Source organism: Accipiter gentilis, chromosome 24, assembly GCF_929443795.1.
Source record: "Accipiter gentilis chromosome 24, bAccGen1.1, whole genome shotgun sequence".
Lineage (NCBI taxonomy): Eukaryota > Metazoa > Chordata > Aves > Accipitriformes > Accipitridae > Astur > Astur gentilis.
The window spans coordinates 12,714,535-12,738,950 of record NC_064903.1 but is presented as its reverse complement, the minus strand read 5'-3'; the positions used below and the strand labels follow the sequence as shown (position 1 = coordinate 12,738,950).

The following is a 24,416-nucleotide window of genomic DNA, read 5'->3' as shown; positions in this document are numbered from 1 at the left end:
TCCTTGCCTGCTATTGCTGAGGTCACAAGCTACGCTCCTTCCTCAGGAAGACATAAGTATGCAGCCTGTACTGCTAAGACCCATGGTAACTATCCATCTGCCATAGCAGCTGTGAGCCCCGGCACTCCCAAGCCTCTTCTGTCATCCGAATCTCTGAGCAAGAAGGAGGATTCAGCTGAATGCAGCAAATTCAAATGCGTAACTTTTTTGTTCAAGGTTGCAATATGTTTGGAGATACTGTCCCGCCAGCAAGTCCCTGGTGCAGCATCCAGATGGTGCTCAGGGAATCCAGGGAAGGCAGGAGGGCATTTTGTTCCTTCTTCAGGCATGGAAAACAACTGACGATGTCACTGGTTATTTGCTGCTTCTGCTATTTCCCAGTGGTAATTGAGGGGGAGGAAAAGTCCTCACTGAATATGTGTGATTTGGTTAAATCATCAATATTTTTAACTAAAAAGTAGCCAAAAATGCAGAAAAAAAAATACAGGGGAACATAGGATGTTTCAAACTTAGTGCAATAGGAAGAACTTCAGCATTTCTTGCGGGTGATTTTTCTTCTGCTTTTGCATTTGAAGAGATTTACTTCATTTCAGATCTTCCTACCCAGTGAGAAATTTTTTCTATTAGTTGCTAAATATAAATTCTCATGCATCCAAGGAGATGCAATGAAGTGTCCAAATGAACCCCCTACATGTTGAACTTTCTTGCCAGCAGACCACACAGTCACCTGGAGACATGTACTGTCCAAGTGATGTGGCATGGCCAGCTGTGCGCTATTAAATCTCCCCAACCAGGGTAGCCACAATCAAAACTCCCTGCAGCAAACGTCTCTGCACCATGGTAAATCCCAAGTCATGCCTGGAAACTGTTTGAGTGGACTGAAGTGACAGTGGAGGTCATCATAACAGCTGAACAGTACAGCAGGGTGGGTTGAACTGCCCACAACATTTCCTTGGCACACATTCGATTTACCACATGGCCAAAGACATTTGGGCTAAGGGACTCCATGTCCTTCTCCCCACCAGGGTCTCTTTAAGGCACGGTTCAGCTGGAGAAGTGTATCTGGTGGGTTGGATAAACCAGCATCTTGGCCAAGGCCTCTTCTGCTTGCCCCTAGAGCAGCAGAAAGTTTGCTTCATATTGTACCTAGAAAAATGCCGAAGAGCTCTACTGGAAAATCAAAGTCTAACCATGGGCCACACACTGCAGGGAAAGAGCACGCCTCAGGGTCTCCTTCTTGCCAACCCATCACACTACCATCTTCCCATCTTTGAGTTGGTTCCCAGACTCCCCAGAGAATTTGCCTTGAACATACCTTGTGCCCTCCACTCCCCTGCCATCGGAAGGGAAAACATTTTACACACGACATGATGGGAACTATGGAATATTTTCCCTCCAAATATCTATTTTTTCATGGGTAGCTTGTCTGCTCATCAGTGGGACAAACTTCCCAGATGTGCAGGTAGCCTGAAGCCCAGAGTACTGTCTCCCCAGGCTTCCCATCCCTTTGTATGTCAACATCATTTGGCTTTGAGAAACAGACCATGGAAAAAACAATGACACAGATTTTTTTAAAATATGAATTTTTATTTGTTTTGATTGGAGTTCAAGAGAGTGGGTAGAGTGGAAAAGCGGAGTGATTTAATTCAGTGAAGAGGTCTAGTCCCGCCTTGTGTGTTAGATCAGGAGGTTAGTAGGTGGTCAGAGAGTCCTCCTCCTCCACTCAGCGTGCTGATCTTATTCATGTAGTTCTTGTTTCTGATGTTTTCTAATCTCTCTTCAGAACTTCATTGTAATTTTTGAGACATTTTTCTGTTGCTTTAACTTATTGAAAAAGCTAAAAGCTGAAAAAAATTGCAGGACTCAAAATCCTGCCAATTAGAATGGGCAAAATTTTTTTTCCGGCAAAGGTTGAAAAATACAATTCAAAAATACAAACAGGCATTGAACATTGCACCAAAAAGCATTTGAAACACAAATCAGAGAGAGAGAGAGAGAAGAAAGGTCACAGTTTCCATGAGAAATCCCTTAAGAGAGTGGATACTAGCTAGTCAATAGAGAAAATAAAGTCAACAAAAAAATTAAAAAATGCATTTTTTCTAGTTGTTAATTATTTACAGCTGTAATAACAGGATTGTCATGCATTAAACTGCTGCCGGCTAGATTCTTTCTCATAGTGAAGAGTCTCACAAGATGGAAAACAAAGCAGAAGACATACTGGGGCACAGATTGAACCTGAGGGAGTGAAAATGAGCATATTCTCTGACAATTTTTTGCAGTGTGCTCTTTCCCATGATGGGCTGCCCTAGAGTGATGCTAATGCAACTTTCCCTAGCCTGGGCACCAGGGCTGCAGCTAAAGAAGCAGCAGGTGCCCTCACCTTCAGATAGGACATTTGCCTGTGGCTATCCCCAAGTCAGTCAACAGTGAAAATCTAGTTGATGAAGGGATGCTTGTGGCCACCTGACAAGATTTGGTGGGCTGAGAAACTCCCTTCTGACAACTGAGAAGAGCCCTTCAACTCTAAATACAACCTGACAAAGGCAATGTGGCAATGACTCAGGTTTCTCAACTCTGCCCCTACTTCTTGTGGTTCCAAAATCAAATCATTCAGTGTATGATTGCCGTTACATTTGCTGGGTGCCCTGCAAAAAAAATAGGAGGAATTGACAGACTTTTCAGGGGAAACAGAGCTGCTAGCAGTGTAACATGAGCCAATGGACTTATCAGGTTGACAGGACCTCCAAGCAGCAGTGCAGAGAAGAGCCAAGAGCCTTCGAAGACTGTGGGAACATCCTGGCTCACATAGCAAACCTGGGACCAGGCTTCCCTCTCTAGGCAGATGGGATTGTTAAAGCTGTGTGCAGAAGAGATCTGCACTGGTGGGGACCAGGGCAGTGGGGAATAGGAAAGAGTAGCTAGAACATCATATTTTGTCCCAGAGCTTCATGAGCAAAAACCAGCATAACCCCGCTTGTGGTGAAGGATGACAGGTCAAACATTAGGACTAATCCAAGCCTAAGGCTCTCTGCTGTTTAAAGCAGCACAGATTCCCATGGTGGGAGGCAGGCATACACCCAGAAAGAGAAGTGGCTTTGTTTGCTTATGTGTGGTGACATGCTTCATTCTCATGGCTGGGACACCACAAGGCACAGGCGGCAATTGCCGCTGACCGCAAGAACTTTTCTCCACCAGCAGAGGAGGGAATATAGGAGCTATGAGTGCAGTTGCAGGATCACTGCCTAAACGTTTCTCCTAAGACAGGGACAGATGAAGGGGTGACATTAAGGGAGCTGATGCTGGGCACCATGCTAGGGGCTGCACACTGCTGACTTACCATGACCCCACCGCTCACAGGCTGCCCAGCATCTGTCTTTGGTCCTGCGTGCGCTGAGGTGAGATCAGGTGTGGGTCCAGGACACAGCGGCAGCAAAGGCCTATGCTTTTGCTGACCCCTCCCACAATTAGCGCATAGTCTCGTATCGGCACATCCCACCTGGATGAGCAGCAAGCAGTGGCCAAGGGCCAGCACTTCCCTTTGCTTTGCAGAACAGCCCAAGTTGAGGTGCAGCCCCTACCTGCAGTAGGGGACCAGGGACAGCTGGAATGGATCCCACCAGGTTTTGTGCTCCCTCCTGAAGCAGGCTCAGGGTGGAGACCTCACAACCCTTTGCAATGCTCAGCTACACATTCCCTGGTTGTGCTATGGGGCGAGGACTAATTGCTTATGGTATTCAGCTGTTGAAAAGTCACGCTTGCCTTTCTGGGAACATCCTAGTGTCCCGGACAGGACAAGGGCTGTGTTGGAGAAGTTATGACATCTGGGACTAAGTCTTCCTGAGAGGTGCCAGCAGTGACCTTGGTCCAGGCAGCAAGCCTGCACCAAGAGCCCAGCGTGGGCTCCCTTGCTTCCTTTGTTACCTGTGCCACCCAAAGCCATATAAGGACCAGTGGAGAGGGATGCACCTCTTTCCAGAAGATTTCGCAAAGAGAATGAGAGGGAAGTAAAGTAATTGAAAGTGGCCATTTTCTCTTTCAAAGAGAAGGAGGTTTGACTTTTAGGTATAAAGAGTTTGTGAGCATAAGTATACACATGCACATATGCATATATATATATATATGTAAAATCCTTTGGCTGACTGAACAATAACAAGGTCAAACAGTAAGTATTTATACCTGGAAGCCATCAGTCTCATCCGTGTTGTGGCATCTTGCCAAAAATGCCTTCAGGAGTAGTTTAGCTTGATATGGAGAGAGGATGGGTGAATTGTTTGGGGTTTTTTTTCTCCCTACTTTGACATTAACAGAGCATTTATGTTTTCATGAATGTGCCCGTCATCCTGGCTGAGTCCTCCCCACCCCCAACAGCCACCAAGGAGTCAGGGAAATGTTGTTTCTCTCCAGTCTGCAAAATCCACACAGATATTTGATCAGGTGGGTTAAAGCGTGGCCCCTGAGAGGCATACAAGTTGGGGAAGAGGGCCGGGAGCAAGGGCTGGCCTGATGCTGTGACAGTTCAGCCCCACACCGGCTCTCCACCACCCCCAGGACCAAGCATGTGGAAGGGGGGACACTAGCACATCCCTGTCAAACTGTTTCCCAGGTGAACCTATCGGGAGCTGCCTGGTCCTCTCCTGCTCAAGGCAAGCCCTGGCACGCTGGGGGAGTGCAGTACCTGTCCTCAATAGCCACTCACCTTTGACCATGATCCTTCCTTTAACAGCAGTCTGTGTTTAACTGCTCTGTTCCTCCAGCAGCTGCAAAGAGAACTGCAAAGAGGCTGTTTCTACAGCACCCTCCAGGACAGGCAACAGCTCTAGGTTTCTGAAGGTCTCAGAGAGGTTCTTAGCAGAACAGAGGGTCTTCCAATGTGAGGTGATCTGGAGCAAGAGAAACCCCTTCCTGCTATGTGATGCAGCCCTTAATCCCCCCCAAGGGATGGCTGAAAGGAATCCAAGATATGGACAAAAGAAATCAAGGCAGCAGATGAGAAATGTATAGACTTTGTGTCCATAAGACAGGCTTGCAGAAACAGGCTGGTCATGACCTTGTTTGCATGCATGGCTTGTGTCTGGCAACAGCAAGCATTGGGGTCTGCTTGCACAGGAGATGTCTTACAGCAAACTAGGACACTGCCAGTGCCACTGAGCTGGTGAGGATCAGGACAGGGGTGAGCTGTGTTGGCCACAGCACTTATCTGTGAAACCTAGGGAGTGGCGAAGCCAGCTTTGCTTATGTTGAGCTTGGTGCATGGAGGAGAACTGGGAAGCTCTGTCTTGGGTGTCACAGTCCTGCTCGGTGATGTTCAAGAAGCTTTTGAGGTATTGTATGGGGATAACTCCATCAGCCCTTTAGAAGAACAGGTGGCACCGAGGGACCACTTCTCCCCCATCCTTCTCATGTCACCCTGCAGAAATGTCACAGCACTAACACGGCGCTTACAGCCACCACGTGCTGCCTCCCCTGCCCGCTCAGAGGACCTCAGCCGAACCGTCCCCTGCCTCCCTGGGGCACAGAGCTCCTGAAAGCCACACTGCTTTTGCCCATGTGCGGTTTCAGAGGAGGGAAGAGGCAAGCTGCCAGCGCCAAAATGTCCCTCTGACATTTTCAGGAGAAATGCAACTGCAGGCTTGGACTGCACTCTTTGTGTCCCAGGTGGTGCAAGCTACAAAACAGGAGCACAGACTGAACAGATCATTTTTATCACCCTCAAAGACTTCTAATTCCTGCCTGGGAGACGCTCATCAAGTCAGGGAGGCTTTGGGCCTTGCCAGAAGAAAAGAAATATTGGAGTACTGAGGTTCACAGCGAAATGAAGTGCCCACTCCGTGCACAACTGTGGATTAGATTATCAATTGCCAAGTACAGATCTATTCCTATACAGGAACAATTATAAAAATGGAGCCCTTAGATACTATCACAGCAAGCAGTAAACCCCAGTAACTGATGGTAGGTTAGCTCTGGCCTGGTGTGCCCTTAGATGAAGCCCCCATCAGCAGCCTGGTGTTAGCTGGGAAGGAAACGTCCCAATTTGAGCTGCTGACAGATTTTAAAAAAAAAGAACATTATCTTCTCTGTGATGTCTGCTGGCAGGAGATGTTAAACCACTTATTTATAACTATCTTCCCGAAATGCTTCCCTGCTTGGAAGCCAAACTACAAATCCTGTTTGGTTTGTTGTCTTTAACCAAAGGATGCCGGTATTTCTGCTTCCAGCTGGCAAAAAGACTTGAAGCCAGTGCCAGGCTTCGGTGGGAATAGACTTGGCTTTCAAGGCGTGCTAACACAGATCCAGGAAGGGAGCCTTTTATCAGGCAGAGAGCAAAGTTTTTGGAGTCAGGAAGAGCAAAGATGAGCCAGCAGACGGGTGTCACCGGCAAGCCAGATTGGTGGGTTGTGTCCTGAGGATGGACAAGAGTGTCGGCGCTGCAGGGAGGAAAGGACTGGGGGAAGAGACTGGCAGGAGATTCACCCCAACAGTTCGGCAAGACAGGTCGGATCACCCGCAGGAAGCGAAGAGGCTCAGATGCTGCCCCAGTGCTGTCCCTGGCATCGCAGAGAGGTCCAGCCCCGGCACCTTGAGCATCACCCTGCTGCACTGTGCCCTGGGCGGGCAACAAAGGCAGTGCCTGCAGGTGCTTGGGCTGCCAAGAAGCTAATGGTAAGACCTGACAGTTTACGGAGAGCTCTGTGAAGCAGGCGTCAACAGACACAGGAACATGTAGTGAGGTAATGTGCAGTAGGACATGGCCCTCGGGATAGAAGGGATTTTGGGGAATGCTCAGGCTTGCAGAGGAGACCACCTCTACACCGAGGCCAGCTCAAGTCAGCTAAGTCACTGGATCCTGTATTTAAACTTGCCTTTGATGTAATTCCATTAGTAAACACAATATACTCTTTGTTACCATTTTATTGTGTTTGTTTTGCTTTTTATAGGGTTTCTATTCCATTCACTTAGGCCTGAGTATTATAGTGACATGAATGTTTTATGAGATGCACTTCATCTCGCTTATTTAAGAAAATGACATCCAAGTAGTTTCCAAAACAAACAGCCTCACGGCTGGTTAGTGTAGCACTTCCCACCGGAAAGCCCTGGGAGCAGAAGGGTGGCAGCAATGGCACTCGCTGCTGGAGGGGACGGTGCTCGCATGGAGCGAGCACAGGAACCTCAGTGGCGAGGGGTACGGGGCCGCAGCAGGGCAGCGCTGGGGCGGCCGCGCTGGAGTGGGGTGGCTGCAGCAACAGCAGGAGGCCAGTGCCGGGGGAACCGGGTGCCCCAGGTGCAAAAGCAGCCGGGATGTGCCCCCTGCCCAGCAGAAGGGCTGGGGATGGTGCACCCTCCCTCTGCTCCTACAACCCGATGCTGGGGGCAAAGAGGGAGAGCTCCTGGGCTTTCCCCTCCTCACCACCCAGCGGGGAGCCCTCGATGATGAAAGGCACTGTAGAAATGTCATGGCCAGTTTGGGGTGCGGATGCTGTGGGGAAGCATGGGGAGAAAGCTGGTTTCCTTAGCATCGGCTTGGGCGGGGAGGTTGCCACCTCTTGCCTGATGCTGCCTGTTGGTGTGGAACGCACTTGTGGACTGAGCACACCGGGGCTGAGCTAAATGTCTCAGGGCTCCTCTCCTCACCACAGCTGTAGGCAGGGGGAGCGACAGCACTGCTGTTGAGCCAGCAAGGTTGGTTAGGGATGGGCAGGACACGCACCAGTGTCACCCACGCTGCAGGACAAAGTGCCCTGGTCTTCCATGCTCCGTCCTGTCATCCCCATGGATATTCCAGGTGGGGCAAATCCTGTGCCTTGTGCTCAGCCCTGCTCCTGCATGGGCAGGGGTAAACTGAACTCGGCACAGCGGCTCAAAGCAGTACTGAAGACATCACCTTGGGGGTGCTGGGGCTTCGGCCTGTCTGCATGCACCCAAAATGTGCTGAGGGCAGCTCAGGGGGGCCAGGAAAGAGGGGGTGCATCCCACCCTGGGAGCAGGGCTGCTGGCAGGATCAGTGCTGCCCACGGCCTAGGGATGAGAACTCACCAGGCACAGGATGTCCTTCCTTGTAGCAGGACAGTGTGTCCATGGGTCTGGGCACCAGGGAGTGGGGACAGATGACTGGATGTCACCATCTTGTGCTGCTGCTGGGAGGGGGACGACCATAGGTTTGGGTCCTTGACTGTAGTGGCCAGGAAGGGAGAAAAAGCCTCTCTCCAAGGCACTGGAGGACTTTCCTTGGAAGAGCATGCAGGTGTTAGAGTTGTGTCTTATCTCAATGGCTTTGTGGGATGGCACCTGGCTCACATGGCTCTCCGGGACAGCAGTATCACCCTGCTGTTTCAAAGAATGCCTTCTGCTGTTCTCCCATGGTGCTGAGGATGCTCAGCTGCATCTGTTCAGCAGGGGCAGGGAGTTACTCGGGGACCGACTGTCCCCTGACTCACCCCCACAGGTGGCCCCAGTGTGTCCCACAAGAAACAGCCTGCACCCGAGCTGGCCTGAACCAACATCACTGCTGCTCTGGTGCACTGGAGCAGGGATGCACCACGAGCTGGACTCCCCTGGGCTGTGCTCCTCCCTGTAAATGTGGTCACCTGAGAGGTAGGGGCTTCTTTGCCTAAATCCACCCACGAGCAGTGAGATACTGCAGAGGGATGCTGAGTAGCCAAAGGAAGATGAATGGGGAGCTGGAAGAAGGGGCGGGGACAGAGAGGAGATGCCAAGAAGGACAAGTGGATTGGGCCAAGAGAAAGTGATAAACCACCCATCTGAACACGACCTCTACGGCTTCCAGTCCTGATGCTGAATGCATGCGGCCTCACAGCTACTATCTCCTCCGAGGCATTATAAAGCTCCTGTCTTCACTTCCTGACTGACCCTGGAAAAAATTATTTCTCTGGTAGGAACCACCCCAGCTTCTAATATGAATTGCACCAGGAGTGCGGGATGGCAGACAGACAAGACCTTTCTCACCAGTTCTTGTCTGGGGAGAGGCATGGAGGAAACCAGCAGCTGGGTTTGGTGAAGACAGAGAGGAGGAAGCCCTGTACATACCTACAAGATGCTGCCACCCTGTTCCACCACTGCAATGGCTCCATGGACCACAGCAATGGTGGGTTTGCCTCCAGCAGGCACTGGGCTACAAGCTGGCCCACACTGCACTGCTCCCTCAGTGGACCAGCTCACCCGCATCCACAGCCTGGGGAGTACCACCTAGCACAAAGTGCCAGGCACTGAAGAGCAGCCCAGCTGACAGACTGACTCTGGAGGCCTCCAGATCCTTGAGCCCAGGCCACCAGGAGCATCCACCATGCTAGGGCAGTCCATCGCAGAAGAGGAGGAGGGGGGTGGACTGCAGCAGCAGTCCTCAGCAGAGTGGAGCGTGGAATGGCAGCGGCATGCAGACCATGGGAACGGCAGGAGGTAGAGGAGGAGAAACGGAAGCACAGGGTGACTTGGACAGATGGGGGACATCAGACTCACGATGTTAGAGGCACAACTTGTTATGATCCTTTTGTTTTTTTTCCTTTCGTCATCAGAGACAAAGTAAAATGAAAGTAAAGTATACGGGATTAAATTAAAATCACAGTTTTGTTTACATTATAAAAGAACGATCTAATAATAATAATATCAAATGAACAATAATAATTAAACAAAACAGGAAAGAAGAAAGCCCTGGAGAATTCCTGCCTGGATGGTGCTCACTGATGGAAGGTTTGTGTGACCGGTTTTATTGTTTGGGGATCATTCCCTTGATAGCTGACTCCCGGTTTACGTATGTGGCCCAGTAGACTAAGTTGAAAATGGCAAAGAGGACTGGAAAGACGATGCGGGACATCTTGTCTACCTTGCTGACGCTGTTGTATGTCTTCTTACTCTCTGGGAGCTTCTCCTCTATGCGGGGCATCTTGGGGGGTACGTTGGTGGCAGTAGCAGTGGCAGCAGCACTCTTGGAGATGGTGGGCAGGCCAGGGTCCTTGGCAATGTTGAGGGCATATGTGGTGCCAACAATGTTGTAGGTGTTGTTGGTTTTCTTCGCTAGTGCCACTGGCTCTTTTTTCTAAGGAAGGTGGAAGAAAAAAACATAATTGAGGTGAAGTGACTGTAGAATTGCATGGAGAACATTTTGTCCTCTGAGTTTACCTGCTTGTCCAGATGAGAAGATGGAAAAGGGTGTGAGGAGCAAGAGACCAAGAAGGCATTGTGGAAGGGAAGGAAGATGTGGTGAAAAGATGGCCAGAACCCACGACATCTGCCACTTGAGGGCTGCTGGACCATAAGGACGTGCTGGACTAGGGTGGACCAGCTACTCTGTGTAAGCCTGGCATGCAGCACGTAGCACAAAGAGGTCCTGGCCTGGCAGCTAGGTCCTGCTGCAAGTCAAGTAACTGAAGCCACTAGCTGGGTTTGTAGCCTCCTTGCAGCCCCCTAGATCAGAGTAGTTGTATAAAAAGGTGTGTGCAGCTGCGCTTGAGTAGTAGCTGCCCCAGATGGGTGACTCCTTGATTGGCTGAGGGCTGCCAGGTCTATGTTGCGTATCACCAGGTTAGTATAAGTGAATGCAGGCTCAAACTATACAGACTCCTTGTTTTCTCTCTCAACTGGGCAGTGTTTTCTGTTGCATGTAAGGTTCAGCCATGGAGAGACAATGCAGGAATGTAGTCTCTAGAAAAGAATGGCACCCTGTGTGGTCATCCTGGAGGAAGAGTTCGATCTTCTGCTTTGCTGGCCTGCTTCCTGGGTCAGGTGAGAGGAGGAGACATGACAGAGGATTATAGTTCTTTTTTTTTTTTTTTTTTTTTTTTGTAGTAGCAGAAAGCCAGTGGGGCTTTAAGAATGTGGGTGACAGCATTGCAATATTTTTCCACCATATTACAAGGCCATATCATACACTGCCTCAGTGCCCCAAATACCTCACAGGAAACCCTCACAATTTAACATCACAATGTTCAAAATTTCTCTGGGACCCTTTAGAGCACCTCATGACCTACCCAGGTAAGATACAGAACAGATAGAAGGCATTTGCACTAGCCCTGGATTTCAGGACTAGCGGTGCTGTCCATGGGGAAGGAAGGAGAGCTTGCATAGCAAATGGCAAAAGAGGCACTTACGTGACAGACACGATGTACTGAAGGATGATGGAAGATGCTGAAGACAGACAGTTCAGATGTTAATGAAGATGATGGACAGGAAGACGGAGCTAGGAAGTCATGATAGGTGTTACCCCCACTCTGGGGATCTTCCTGGTGCTGTCAGGGGCCTGAGACCAGCTGCACCGTAGACCATATCATATAAAGCAATCCAGGTCTACCAGGAGAAGCCCACTGAATGAAATCTATTCATATGCAAACATCAGGCATCCTACACATCCCAGCACTCATGTACTCCATGTGGTGTCCACTGTAATTACAGAAGAGCCAGCATTAGATACAGCAATGACTCATGGTGGGAATCTAATACCTAAACTGAGAATGAGGTGTGACTTTGGATCTCATTTTCTATTCAAAAGCAATTGAAACACAAGGTAAGGCTCATCCGGGCATTTCCCAGGGGTGCTTGGCACGGTCTTGCATGTACATGTGAGGGAACTATGTACAAAGTGCTCATCAGGAGAAGGGGAGAGTGTGCAGCCAGCAGGAGCTGTACATCTCCCTACCCTAGCCTGGGAACCGGTAGCAGACAGCATTGCTGAGTAGCACTGGGAGCTGCTAAGGCCACATTCGCCCAGTCTGCTCTGCAGAGATACTCCAAGGGCTTTAGCTTTCATACTGTACTTCCAGTTTAAATGTGTCCACAATCACCATGGATATTTCTGGGTACCTTAGGAAATAATTTTCCACAGTGATTTTCAGAGGGACACTAAAAGCAGACCTCTGTGCAATATTTAAACCCCCCTCCAATAACATCATAGCCAGGCCTGCAGCCTTGTAATAATGCCAGCAATTACAGAAATTAACTTGCTGTTAGAAGGAGGTCTAAATGCCTTCAGACTCCAGATCAGATTAAACCACTGGTCAGACCATATTCATAGTCTTTTATGGGAGTGGGTGTTATGATCTTTAACGATTAACTGAGCAACTGATTTCTGCAATCGTTAGAGCCATGTTAACTTGTATCCCTGCACAGCAGGTGAACTTTTCCTGCTAAAGAGCTGACAAGAAGCAAATAAAGGACTAAAGATGTTTCACCTTCTAAAACATTTAAATATGCTTAAGTATGATTACTTATTAACAGAGCTACAGGAGGTAATAAAATAATTAATAATCAGTAATGAAATGAAAAACAGATTGTTGTTCACAGAATGTAATTTGATGTGCACTGTGATTATTTTAGTATTAATCAGCTGTGTTATTTGTTACAGGAATAAGATGACTACAAATGACATGACATTTTCAACCTGGCTAGCTTTTCTGCCCCAGAGCTTGGAAAGTGGATTTGTCTTGCCTGGCCAAAGGCATCTGAAAACAGCAGGCTGAAACAGAGTAAAGTCAGGCAAATATGAATGCTGTGGATGGTGATAGCAAGCTACTGCTCCTACTAGTGTGATCCAGACCCCCCCCAGCATCAACTTGGGCTTCTCTGGACCTCAGATGAAGCTGTTCAGGTACTGCAGAAGCTTGGGAGCCTACAGCCAGGGCCTTTTTCCAGCTGCCTATGGAGTCTTCTGCCCTGGTCAGAGCTGGGAGCCTGGGTAGCCTTTGGGAAGCACCCAGAGCGCACACCGCCTGCACCATGGCACAAGTGCATGCTCTGTATGTGCTCTGCTCCTGAGATGTCAGAAGAAATGGTTCAGTCTGAAGTTTACTGGCTTGTGCTTTACAAGTAAGTGTTTCGGGCAAGATTTTGACAATCAAACAAAGAAAAATGTGCTTATTGCTGTCAGCTGCAAAGTAGCCCCCAGCCTTCCCCCTGCACCTTTATCTGTGAGGAGTTCCATGACCTACTGAAACAGAAGGAAAGAGTAGAAAAACAGCAGGCAACCCCACATTTGCTTTGAAAACTTGTCCCATTCAAAACATCTATGTTGCAAAGCAATTCCTGCATTTACGGCCCTGTTTGGGCACAGGTAGACTGAACCTCTGCATAAAGCTGCCCCTGTGCTGCTCTCCTGAGGGAAAAGCTGTGAAAGCTGGTCTAGAGATAAATATGTTCCCTGGATATTGCAGTCTGACAAGTTCTTCCACAACACACATACTGGAAAATAACAGCATTTTTGTTAAATATTCTTGTCTTCAAGCCTTTCTGTTGAGGAGCTAATGGCTGAACATCTAAATTATGGGAACTACTGGTTCTGCCTATGATCTGCTGGAGATACAGTTCTCTGCACCTGCTCCTTGGCTACAAATTTGGGTTGGAAGCACTATCCCTCTGACAGGCCACTCTGAAGGTCACCATCACTAGTATCTTCAGTACTTGAGAAATGCAAGGTATCTGCCACTTGCCATTCTACAGAAAAGTCACTTTAATGATCTCCAAGCAGCTCTAGTCTCTGACATACTTGTATCCTATAATTCAAAGCCCAACAACTGCAGTTGCTGTTCCAGCAAACATGTCACTCCTTCCTCATGCCAGCCAAAGTTCGCCTCAGCAGCATGCCAGAGACTTCATCCTATGAGTTAATAGCCGCAAAGTGTTTTACACTGAGATGCCTGTACCCTGAGCAGAGGCAAAGACTCCAAACAATGCAATCTGGCATTAACAAGCAGGCTATGTCAATGCCAGGTTACTGTCAGCCACTGGTGTAGCCTTTGGCATCACTCATCCCTCCCATCTCTTCATTCAGATTACGTGGGACTGAGCCTAATGATCTTATGCTCCCTGGATCACCAGACAGACTCAGAGGTTGGATGGAGTCAATAATCAGCCCAATACACCACGCAGATAGTGTTGAGAGCAAGACAGTGAAATGTTGTCGAATGATACATGGACTCTAGTGAAGATGCTGAGAACATAAATCACTTGCAGTGCTATGAAGAGCTACAGGTGATTGCAAGCGCAGTAGGACAAAGGACACATGGGCTGCAGAGCATGGTCAGCAAGGGAAAGTCCCAGCAAAAACATATTTACCATAGTGAGGCAGAAAAAAAAGATGGGTCTGAACCACCCCATGAGTCTGTAAGACTTCAAACTGGTGGAAAAGGGTGGCCTGTCAAGGTTGGTTCTAGTTCCTCTCTGTTGGCAAGGAGGGGATTGAAACAAAGATGACACAAATGGAAAGAAACAAAGGATAAAGAAGAATGATTCCCAAGTGACCTGGATCAAGAGGCAAACTTTAGAATTGCTGAAGAGTGAGTTGGACAAAAAGCTAGGCTTTAGACAGTGGAAAAGGCACCTAGTGCAAATGGTGAGCATCCCCATCACTCCCAAAATACAAGAAAGAAAACCATGATGATCATATCAAGAGAAGTCTGGAGGATGCTTTTTGGTTACTTTCTCTTAGTGAAAAGACACGTGAAAAGTATATAAAAAGCCTGGACCTAACCTTCTCACCATGTACTACAGGATTATTGTCTTAAGGATGAGAAGGATAAAGATCCAGGACTATTCCTTCATCCAAACTGTGTCTTTCCTTGTTTTCATGTGTCTGACTACAGCTACTTGTATTGTTTTTGTTGATTCTTGCCACCCAGGATTTCAGAGCAATGTCACACAAGCACAGATAGAGAGCTAAACCAGATTTTATGCATAGACATGGCATTGCAGGCAGAAGTGGGTTTAAGTAAGCATCTTCCAAAGATCCAAAGCATCTTCCATCCTGAGGAACAGACAACACTTCTTCGCAGGGAACTCCCTGGTAAATGTCATCCTTGCAGACTTCATGAGTTTCCCAGTGGCAAAGTCACCATTAATGGTTGTCTCTGTGGATCCTCACTGTAACAGCTGCTCAGAAAGTGACCTTGTTGGCTCCAGAGATGGCCATCCTTATGGTTGGGATGGATGGATTGGATGGGATGGATGGATGAATGGATCTCATTCTGTTCAGACACAGCCCTTCTGTCCTGAAGTGGATCCTTTTAACAAGATATTTTGAGGATGCTGGAGATACAAGAGCTTTGCTGGCTACTGAAACCACTTATCTTTCAATCTCTTTGGCCTGTCACTCGTCCCCAACTACTGCCATCTCCCACCTTCCTCCTGATGATGTCTTTTTTAAAATAATCTTTACTAACAAGTTTTCCACACTGGATCCAGATACCTCTCTCCAATTTGATCTGCACCTCTAGGTTGGTTGCAGCTACTCTGCCATACAAAAGGAGAGGAAATCCTTCATCCACAATTAGCAATTACTGGGGGCAGGCAGGAAAGGCTTGAAAAATATTTGGGTCCAAGAAGCATTAGTCAAATCTTACCAGAGTGCGTGTTAAAGGGACTTTTTGGTAACATCTATGGTGATATCTGCCTGCCTTTCATTAGAGGAGAACTGCAGAGAACGTGCAGAGTAGCTCCCAGCTAGAACCACAACCCAGCTGTGGCTATAGACAGAACATAATCATGATCATTTATGATGCAGAGATCAGCAATTCACCAAGATCAGCCCATCATGTTAGATTCTACTGGAAAAAAATGCTCTGTTCCCATCTAAACCGATGGGTTGGCTGAAGGGGAGAAGGACAGAATGGAAACAGCCCTGAGAGAATGAACATGCTGGGAGTGCCTGTCACCAACCAGCAGCTTTTGCAAGGTAGTGATTTCTTTCAAATGGGATGGGAAGCATTGCTGCTGCCTACATGTAAGGTGAGGGAAGGGCTGATGCTTATTGATTTTTTTTTCATGTTCATGCAATGAAACAATCAAACCTGGAGTGAGGATCCTTGCCATCACATCAATAAAAAGCATTCTTTTTGGCTGGGGGGAAGGCTCTCCAGAGACCAGGGCTCAGCCTGGGCTTGTCACTGGTAGTTTTACTCCTGATACAAACACTTTAAAATGCCAATAGTTATTCTTTTGCTTTCTCTTTCTTTTGTGGTTTCCACCACCTGGCTTGTCAATTGTTTCAAGAAGAGCTAATTAAAGGCTGAAACTGAGCCAATGAGGCACCTTCATTGCGTAGAAAATTCACTGCTTGGAAATATTCAATGGAATAAAGATTAAAAGCAAATATGGCGACACATCGTATTCCCAAGCTCCCTGGAAGCCCACTACTCTTCAGGGAGCTCTCTGAGCTGCAGAGAATGGGAGCAGGTTAGCCTTCTAAGATAAAGATTAGGGTTAGCTTGAAAAAACATCTCCAAATTTGGAGTCCTTCCTGATTCTCCAGCATAATACCAATAGCGGCAAACTCGCAAAGAGCACTCCCTCTGAAACATTCCTGGTCCTGCTTTGTTTTCTTGTTTGATTACCATGTGCACAAACATTCTGCCTGCTCTTACCCTATTGTTTCAGCACTGTTAGTCTTGCAGTGCTGGGTCAATGAATAAATTAAGGAGCGTGCTTCTTCTGTGACAAATAGAAGCTTTTGAGCCTTTGCTGCTTTTTTGGCTGTGCCCAGTTCACATAATTGCTCAAGGCTGAGCAAAGTCAGTGAATCCTGATTTTGTGCTGATTTTCCCGTCCCTGAAAGGGACGTGGTTGCTTTGAGGACCTGTTCTGATCCTTCGCTCATGCCAATAACCCGGGAAAGGCTTCTCTCATCTCTAGAGGCCAGGTTAGCGTTATTGTTCACGATGGAAGTAGAAGACCATCAACTGGCCTCCTCTGCAGCCTTTCTGCCGTGAGTCTGTTGCTTAGACCACAGCTGCAAAAGCAAACAGATAGAGAGAGTCCAAGAAACACAAGAGAGAAGCATTCAACACCCAGTGATGGCTGTGATTCTCCATAAGGCCTCTGTTCTCCTGCTTTGACCTCCATACCAGAGAGATGACTGGCTGTTGTCTTCCCAAAAGTTACTGCAATTCTGCCAGGTATTTGCATACAGCCCCACAACAATTTTAAACAACACATTAAAATGCAAAGGAGAAAAATATAAAGGCTCCAGAACCAAGAACAAGGACAAAGCTGATTTTCAAATTGATTCAATAAATATAAACAAGGAGCAGCATGCTACGGTAAGCGATTTCTCTGCGCAGCCGAGATTAAATCAGTTAGGAGGGAGGGGGCATGAGCAGGGGTAGCGGTGGCTGTCAGGAAGGAAGCTGCCAGAGAGGCTGATCCCGAGTGAGAAGGGAAAACGTGGGTGATGCCAGGCACTAATTTACTGCCAGTTGCCGTTTCTGATTGCTTGCTTCCCACCCACCCTCTTTGCCCGAGCTTACAAAGCAGCAGCTGCCGGCAGCTGCAGGCAACAGCACAAGCATTAGACCTTCCCATCACTGCACCATGCTTGCCCGTGCCAGGGGAGACCTACAGTCGGGGATACCAGTCACAGGGGACACACAGCAGAGTAGGACCATCTTCATTGGTGAGGCTAGCATCCCATGGCCTACTTGGGTTTGTGTGGCATGCTAGCAACATGGAACGTGGCATTTATGGGTTGGAGGGAGAAGAAAGGAGAGGAGACCACCGGCGGAGCAAGACCAAAACATGCACGCATTCATGTTTCCACCGGCAAACGGTCATGCAGAAGGACAGAGGGAAAAGTGAGCAGTCAGGCCTGGGTGTTTTTCTCCAGCTAAGCACAGTGGCCAGCCCTTCCTCCCTCGACCCTCAAGAACCACTCCAGTTGAGACCTGAGCTGAGGACCCCAGTAAGTAGCATCCAGCCTCCCGGAGTGCTGCGGGGCTGCATGTTACCCACTCCTGGCCCCAGCACAGCTCTCTCGTGCAGTGTTTCTTCACCACCCGCTCCCCCCCAGCCTTGGCCACAGGGCTGACCTTCATCTCTTGGGCTTCCAGCACCTTCTTGCCATCCCAAGCCCAGCTGCGCTTGGTGAAGTAGTTGACGGTGGCAAATTCGATCAGCGCAGAAAACACAAAGGCGTAACAGACGGCTATGAACCAGTCCATGGCCGTCGCGTACGCCACTTTAGGTAACGAGTTTCTTGCGCTGATGCTTAGTGTGGTCATGGTGAGGACGGTGGTGACACCTATGGAAACACAGCAGGAGACAAGGATGGTGTGAGACCATACACTCGTACCCACCCAGTTTCTCCTCAAACCGCACAGTTGGCATTTCCATCATGTAAATTTAGAAGCCATGCTCTAAGCCATGTGGCCCACATTCCTGCTGTAATTAGGGGAGCCTTACCTAGCACAAGTCTGTGGTGCAACTCATAGAGTAAGGAAACAGTCCAGGTTGGAAGGGAAGTCAGTTTGTCCAACCCCTGCTCGAATCAGGGCCAACTTCAGGTTGCTCAGGGCCTTCTCTGATTCAGTTTTGAATATCTCCAATTCGTATAATCAATGGCAAACATCTGCATTAGGATGAAATTAATCTTGCCCAAACTCCATCAACTAGATCTCTGCTCACTATAAAAGAGTCCTAGCTCATAGGTAGGCACCTGCATTCAATTCCTTGTCTGCTAATAGGGTAAGTTGCATGATGCTAGACCCAGCTCCCTCATGTAGAATATGCCATGGAGAAGCCTCTGGTTGCTTTTGCAATAAAAGACAAATAATAAAATAGCAGTAAAAAGGACAGCCAGATGGTTGGGAACTTTACAGAGGACCAGAAACCACTTAGCCAATGTGGTTCTCTCAACATTTTGGAAATAGTGTCTTGTGACCTGCATGGATAGACATCTGGGATCCTGGGTCCTGTCGACACAACCAGGCACCCGTCAGCGGCCCAAGCTGCCAGAATGAGTGTCATAATGATATATCTTAAAAAAAATGATCTGTTGCAAAATTCCTTTTAAAGCTTTTTTTTCCTTAAAACAAGCAACCATTGCTATCCATTTTCCCCAATAATGTGCTCTTCAATTAAAAATGCATTATAAAAATATTGACTAATTTTCACTTCCCTTAAGCCATTCTCCTGGTAATTGAAGAGTTTCAATAATATTGTTGACAATATGCTCTGAGGGGCAAAAAAGAATAAAAAATTGGAGTTCTCATTATTTTCTTAATAGGAAAGCAAGGCAATTTGGGAGCAAAGACATTTTTCACAAAGGTAGGTTTTAATTTTTCAGTCAGCTCTTTCCTGCTCAGTCTGAGCTGCTACTCAAGGAAACCTGTCTAATTGCAAATCTCAGGATAACATAGGAGGGAATCAAATATCCTCAGAGAAGGGCTCGCCCCCAGTGTCAGGAGTGCAGAGATACTCCAGAACCGATGCAGATGTAATAGCCCACCTGGGTCATGGGCAGACATGGGGTCCAGCTGTGCACTCTGTGGGGTTTAGTTGCAAATGATTCACAGATAGATGAGTGAGGAAAGTTCATTAATGACTGTCTATATGCCTGAGCTGGTCCTATTTTCCACGTGGTTTCTGCCTGAGCCTCCCCTTTTCCATTCTGTTGGGTGAAAACACCAAAAAGTGGGTGCCAAGGGGCTGTAGCCTCTCTTCTTCACTGTTATCACAGTTCAATGCAGGTCTTGCAGTCTGGATGATGCAAACCAGTTTGGTCATCCTAACTGCCCAGCTCCCTGCAGCTGTACTCCATCCTGGGGATCACTGCAGGATTTGCCAGGGAAAGGCAGGCAACCTCGTGCTAAGGGAAAGAAGCTGAGGTCAACTGTAACTTTTAAAGCTTGTTCATGACCTACATTTCACAAGCCCCAGTAAACACAAAACCCATAATGATTCCCTTCTAGTTCATTTAGGAGGATGCAGAGCCACCTGTGACCCTCCCCACATCCTGTTCCAGTGTGCAGCATGGGGACAAGGTCCAGACCTGTGGAGAGGGTCCAGAAAGGAGGACATCAGCCTTGTTGGGTTTGTGGGAGTATTTCTATAATGACTCTTGCTACAGAGAAAATGCTTCATGATCTTTGAAACCAGACCGCGTTCTGTCTTATTCAAAAACATGAGCAGGTGGTACCATATATCCCCACTCTGCTTCGTGACTATTGTCCAATATACTCTCTATTAAGTGGTATCTGCTGGGCACTGTTATTTCCAGGAAATACAATCCTGCAGCATCACACCTGGTCTGTGAGCATGTGTGTGTAGATCCTGAACTAAAGGTCTTGGCAGGAAAGCACAAAGCAATTCTGTTATTAAAAGTTTGTAAAAGCTATTAATATATGTGCAATGCCAGCCTGACACTTTGCCTCGGAGAGAGGACCTGAATTGAGCGGAAGAAAATAATAACAATATATTTACCATGCAGTTATACTGTCTCAGCCCAGGAACTTGTTATGTGGAGCTCTGACCAGGGGCACATTAGCAATTTCAAAGGTAGAGCTTTAAATGCCTCCCCATGCATCTGTGCTCTCCTCAACTCAAAAGCCAATATAGATAAGCAGACACAGCCAAATGCATATAATTAGATGATCAATACCTTGATTACTGTTAATATTTATGGCTTGGCTTGTAGCAGAAACATGGACAGGAGTATTTTTGCAGTGATTCAGTGGAAGCAGGGGCACTGGGAAGACGCTAAGAGCTATTCTGGGAAATGGCCAGCAGCTTCACTGATGCCGGTCAAGACCTGGAGAAGACCAGCTCTGATGCTCAGTCTATTTCCCGTCCTTTGTGGTGCCTTTCTCCCCCAACCTGAGAGGACGTCCCCAGGCTCCCAGACTCACCAAAAACTGTTCGGGCAGGAACGGACTCCCTGTTAAGCCAGAAGGAGACCTGGGACAGGATGACTGTCATAATGCAAGGTAGGTAGGTCTGGATCACAAAGTACCCAATCTTCCGCTTGAGGTGGAAGTGTGTGGTCATGACGACGTACTCCCCTGCAAAGACAGCCAGTTAGAGATGCTGAGCCACCTGTGCTTTCGAGGATGGGGCCAGCTGACCACCAATCCACCTCTAAACCACTAAAGATCTGTCCTGAACAAACTTTCAAATTCTTAGATGAAATTGCAGCATGTGTGTCATATTGTTAGTGGCTGGCATACACTGGTATCTTACAGTACTGTAGACCACCCTAACAGCCATGGGAAGAAGGGATGCATGCTGCAGCACACTGTCAGCACTGACTTTGCACGTCCTACACACGCACACACAACTGCTGTGCCATGCCAGGCATGTGCCCCAGTGTAGCCTGGGTGACTGCCACATAGCATTTGTCCTTTCGAAACACTTCTCTGGAGACTTCTTTAATTCACCACAAAACAGTTGTGGGACAAAGGCAAATCAATTCCAATAGATAACTGGGCAATAGGCTTTCCCTGTTTCACCCCAGGCACAAGATCCCTCTGGGGATCTCTCCTGACCCAGCTCCCATCCCTTTTCTGCTCCAGCCCAGGGAGCCATGTCGTGGGTAAGATCCCTTAAGCTTAGAGTGACCCTAACAATGCTTCAGTAGGATTCAGGACAGAGGATTTCATTTTCTCTGACAATCCTGAAAATATTCCACCTTTCCTCACAGTAGCCATCTCAAAAATCAGGGCAAGTTCTGTTGTTAAAGGTCTGGGCTGTAAACCAATGAAGCAGCTGTCCCTATTTTTCCTCAATGCCCTATTCCTCCACGCAAAGCTTTGGATATTTTGTTGGATTATTGTGCCTTTTTGTTGTGAGCGTGGCTCTGCTAAATCATTACGCACAGGAGCCTTTAGCAGCTTTCGTGCCACTTCAGGTTATTCATCTGTACATTTTACTACAACTTAAGTAGAGAGATGGGTCAGATATTATGACATTTAGTTCCCTGGACTCCCCACATTTCCCCAAGGGAGGTGATATGAGTTGTTACAGACAGACACTATTAAAATCAAGTGCACCAGAGAGGAAATATCCTCAAATGAGAGAACTACTGGTGCATACAGAAGAAAAAAAAAATAGAAAAGAGAAAAAGAAAGATGAGAGACACACATGAGATAACAGAAGCTATCAGTACCTGGATTCAGAGGGGAAGGGAGGAGCAGCAGATGGGAGAGAAAGATGATTAATATTGGTCATTAATCAGAGGAAACATTTGTTTGGGATAATCTTCTACTAGCTATGATAATATTTGTGTAAGCAGATGCAGTGAAAATCACGCTGAACATTATGTTGCATTTACCTCCCCTGCCCGCAATGCTCTCCTGAGGGACTGGAAAGGGATCCAAGACAAATGAACCCACACTACCAAGAACCAGCTGGGCAAGGTGGGGCAAATTTTCCACACAACAGATCATTTTTAGACGCTTGAAATCAGTTTTCTAGGTTATGGGCGATAAAGGTCTTTAAGTGGAAACCACTAAAAGCTAAACCCTTTACTGCCTCTTGGTGACTGCTCCAGATGTCCCCAGCCATATTCTCCAACTGCACGTGGCTTGGGAAGTACTGTGGTGCTCACCGCCCACAGGTACTACCTCTATAATTATGCCACATCGTGGCATTCAAAGCCCATGGGTCCATCTTGTCTGACAGTGTGCTCAGCCCACGCATCGCATCGCGGTCCCACAAGTACCTGTGCTGGATCGAACCATCTCTGTCCCAACAACATGGCCCAGCAGGTCATACTGGTTCAGGCGAGATCCACCCTTCGCTACTTCCACTGATTTATCCTTCCCCAGCGTCCAGGTGTAGATCACCTCCGTCTTTGTGTAGGCATCTGCGGAGGAGAAAGAATAATGAGGTTTGTGCTTCTGCCTGACCTAAAATATACCAAAATTAGCCTGTAGCCAAATTAATCCCTGCTGTGCATTCCTCAGAGCCACATGGCTGAGCACGGCAAAGCATGGCCAGAGACCGAGGCAGTTCACCAACTGTTAAATCAAATGAACAAAAGGGAGCTGGGGTTTTCAGAAGGGAGCTAGAAGAGGGGGCAGAGCACTGTCATTGAGAGACATGCTGTCCCCTTGACATGCTGACTCTGCAAGGCTGGCTCCAAGCAGAGACAAGATAGGAAGGTGTCCAGACCAGCAGGCTGCTGGGGCAGCAGGACAGCCACAGTCCTGCCATGCCAGGGACCAGGAGAGTCATGCTGGTAGCAGCTGGCGAGAAAGGCTAAACGCAAATTGTGCTGAATTTTAGGTTAAGGAGAAAAAGTTAAAAATCTTTACTCTCATTCAGAAGAAACCCTCTCCAAGCCTCTCAACTCTGAAGGTAGTGTGCCCTCCCACCAAGATGCTTTTTCCCCTGCATGACCCTGTGTTTGCCAGCCTCCAGGCCAATCCACCAAGCAGTGAGGGAGGTCAGTGCTGAGAAAAGCCTGCCCGCACATTGCATGAGAAACAGCAGGCAAGTGTTGCTGGACTGCTGCATGGGGTAGCACTGGGCTCAGGGCCAGAGCATCCTTCCAGGAGCTTGCAAGTTCCCCTCTCTATCCCACCTGCCCAACTCCCCATATGCAAACACCTCTCTCTGACACACACAGTCACCATCACCTTCACAAGCCTTTGTGACCAAAATCCTGCTTATCCTTATAGCCACTCCCTTTCCCAACAGTGCCTGCATGCTCTTGCTTTTGCCAGTCCTATCGTATCCAGAAATTGAGTCTCTCCAGGCTCTACTAGGAGATACTTCTCCCCATAATGCCCAAGTTTCCTGTCCACACCCATTCTGCACTGTTTTTTTAGGCAAGAACAAAGTTCACTAAAACAAGTTTTTAACAAGTTTTTTTTTTTACCACCAGCTTCTATTAAGACATAAATTGGCTGGGGTCAGGTCAAGCAGTGGCTCAGGTCTGCTACAGAAATGTCTCAGCTCCTGCTTTGTGGAAGATTATGTCCTGAAACAATCAGATTTCTCTGATCTTTTTGAAACAACCATTGTTATCCCTACACTGTAGGTTTTGGCAAACCTATTAAATACTAAGTAGGCACTGTGCAAAGTGGGGGGAGTGGTTTTGATGATCAGCCAATGTTTCTCCGCATGCCAGCGTGCTGCCTAAGCACTTCTGATGCAGGCTGGCACCTCTCACCCGATACGCAACACTCTGCTTTTCCAACCCCTACTTCCAGCTCTCAACATGATTCTGGACACCTCAATCCTCCTTCAGGTTTAGCTTTGTACAGCTCTGCCAATGCTCTTCCACCTTGATGGGCAGCACCTTCTGCTCCAGCAGTCATGGTTCACCCACCACCATTCTCAGTCTAGAAAGGAAACTTGCCCACAGTTTCATTGCCATCATCCCTGAAAATGCAGTTGTCTACATATCTGGTTGTGTGGGACAGAAGCGTATCTGGTGTCACGTAGGCATGGTATGGATGCTTGGAACATATTTAATGCCATGAAGCTGTTTCAGTTCTGCTCAATGCCTCGCTTTCAATGCAGTCTAGTCCAATCCAAACAGGGACAGCTCTCTGACATTTAGCAGAGCTGGTAACTTCAGCAACATCTTCTGCTAGCCTAGTCTCAGACAGCTGCTGTACAAATGTCCTATGACTGGCTTAGAAACAGTTGTTCTCTGCTGTGTGCATCCATCTTCTAGGGAGCATGGCGATAGGTAAAGCTAT

General features: G+C 47.8%; 1 protein-coding gene across 3 annotated transcripts in view; it reads right to left on the bottom strand.

Annotated features, from left to right (window-relative positions):
* Positions 1-1,605: 1,605 nt before the first annotated feature.
* Positions 1,606-24,416, bottom strand: part of GABRA3 (gamma-aminobutyric acid type A receptor subunit alpha3) — a 78,230-nt gene continuing 55,419 nt past the window's right edge. For 2 of the 3 annotated variants that reach the window (XM_049828002.1, XM_049828001.1), the window contains 4 exons: positions 22,427-22,570; positions 20,616-20,768; positions 17,799-18,010; positions 1,606-10,048 (listed from right to left, as the gene is read on the bottom strand). In XM_049828002.1, coding sequence (XP_049683959.1) covers positions 9,719-10,048; positions 17,799-18,010; positions 20,616-20,768; positions 22,427-22,570 — 839 coding nt within the window. In that variant the 3' untranslated portion in view covers positions 1,606-9,718. Of the gene's footprint in view, positions 10,049-11,099; positions 11,389-17,798; positions 18,011-20,615; positions 20,769-22,426; positions 22,571-24,416 lie in introns of all 3 variants that reach the window. The other variant, XR_007509489.1, reaches the window with a different exon arrangement.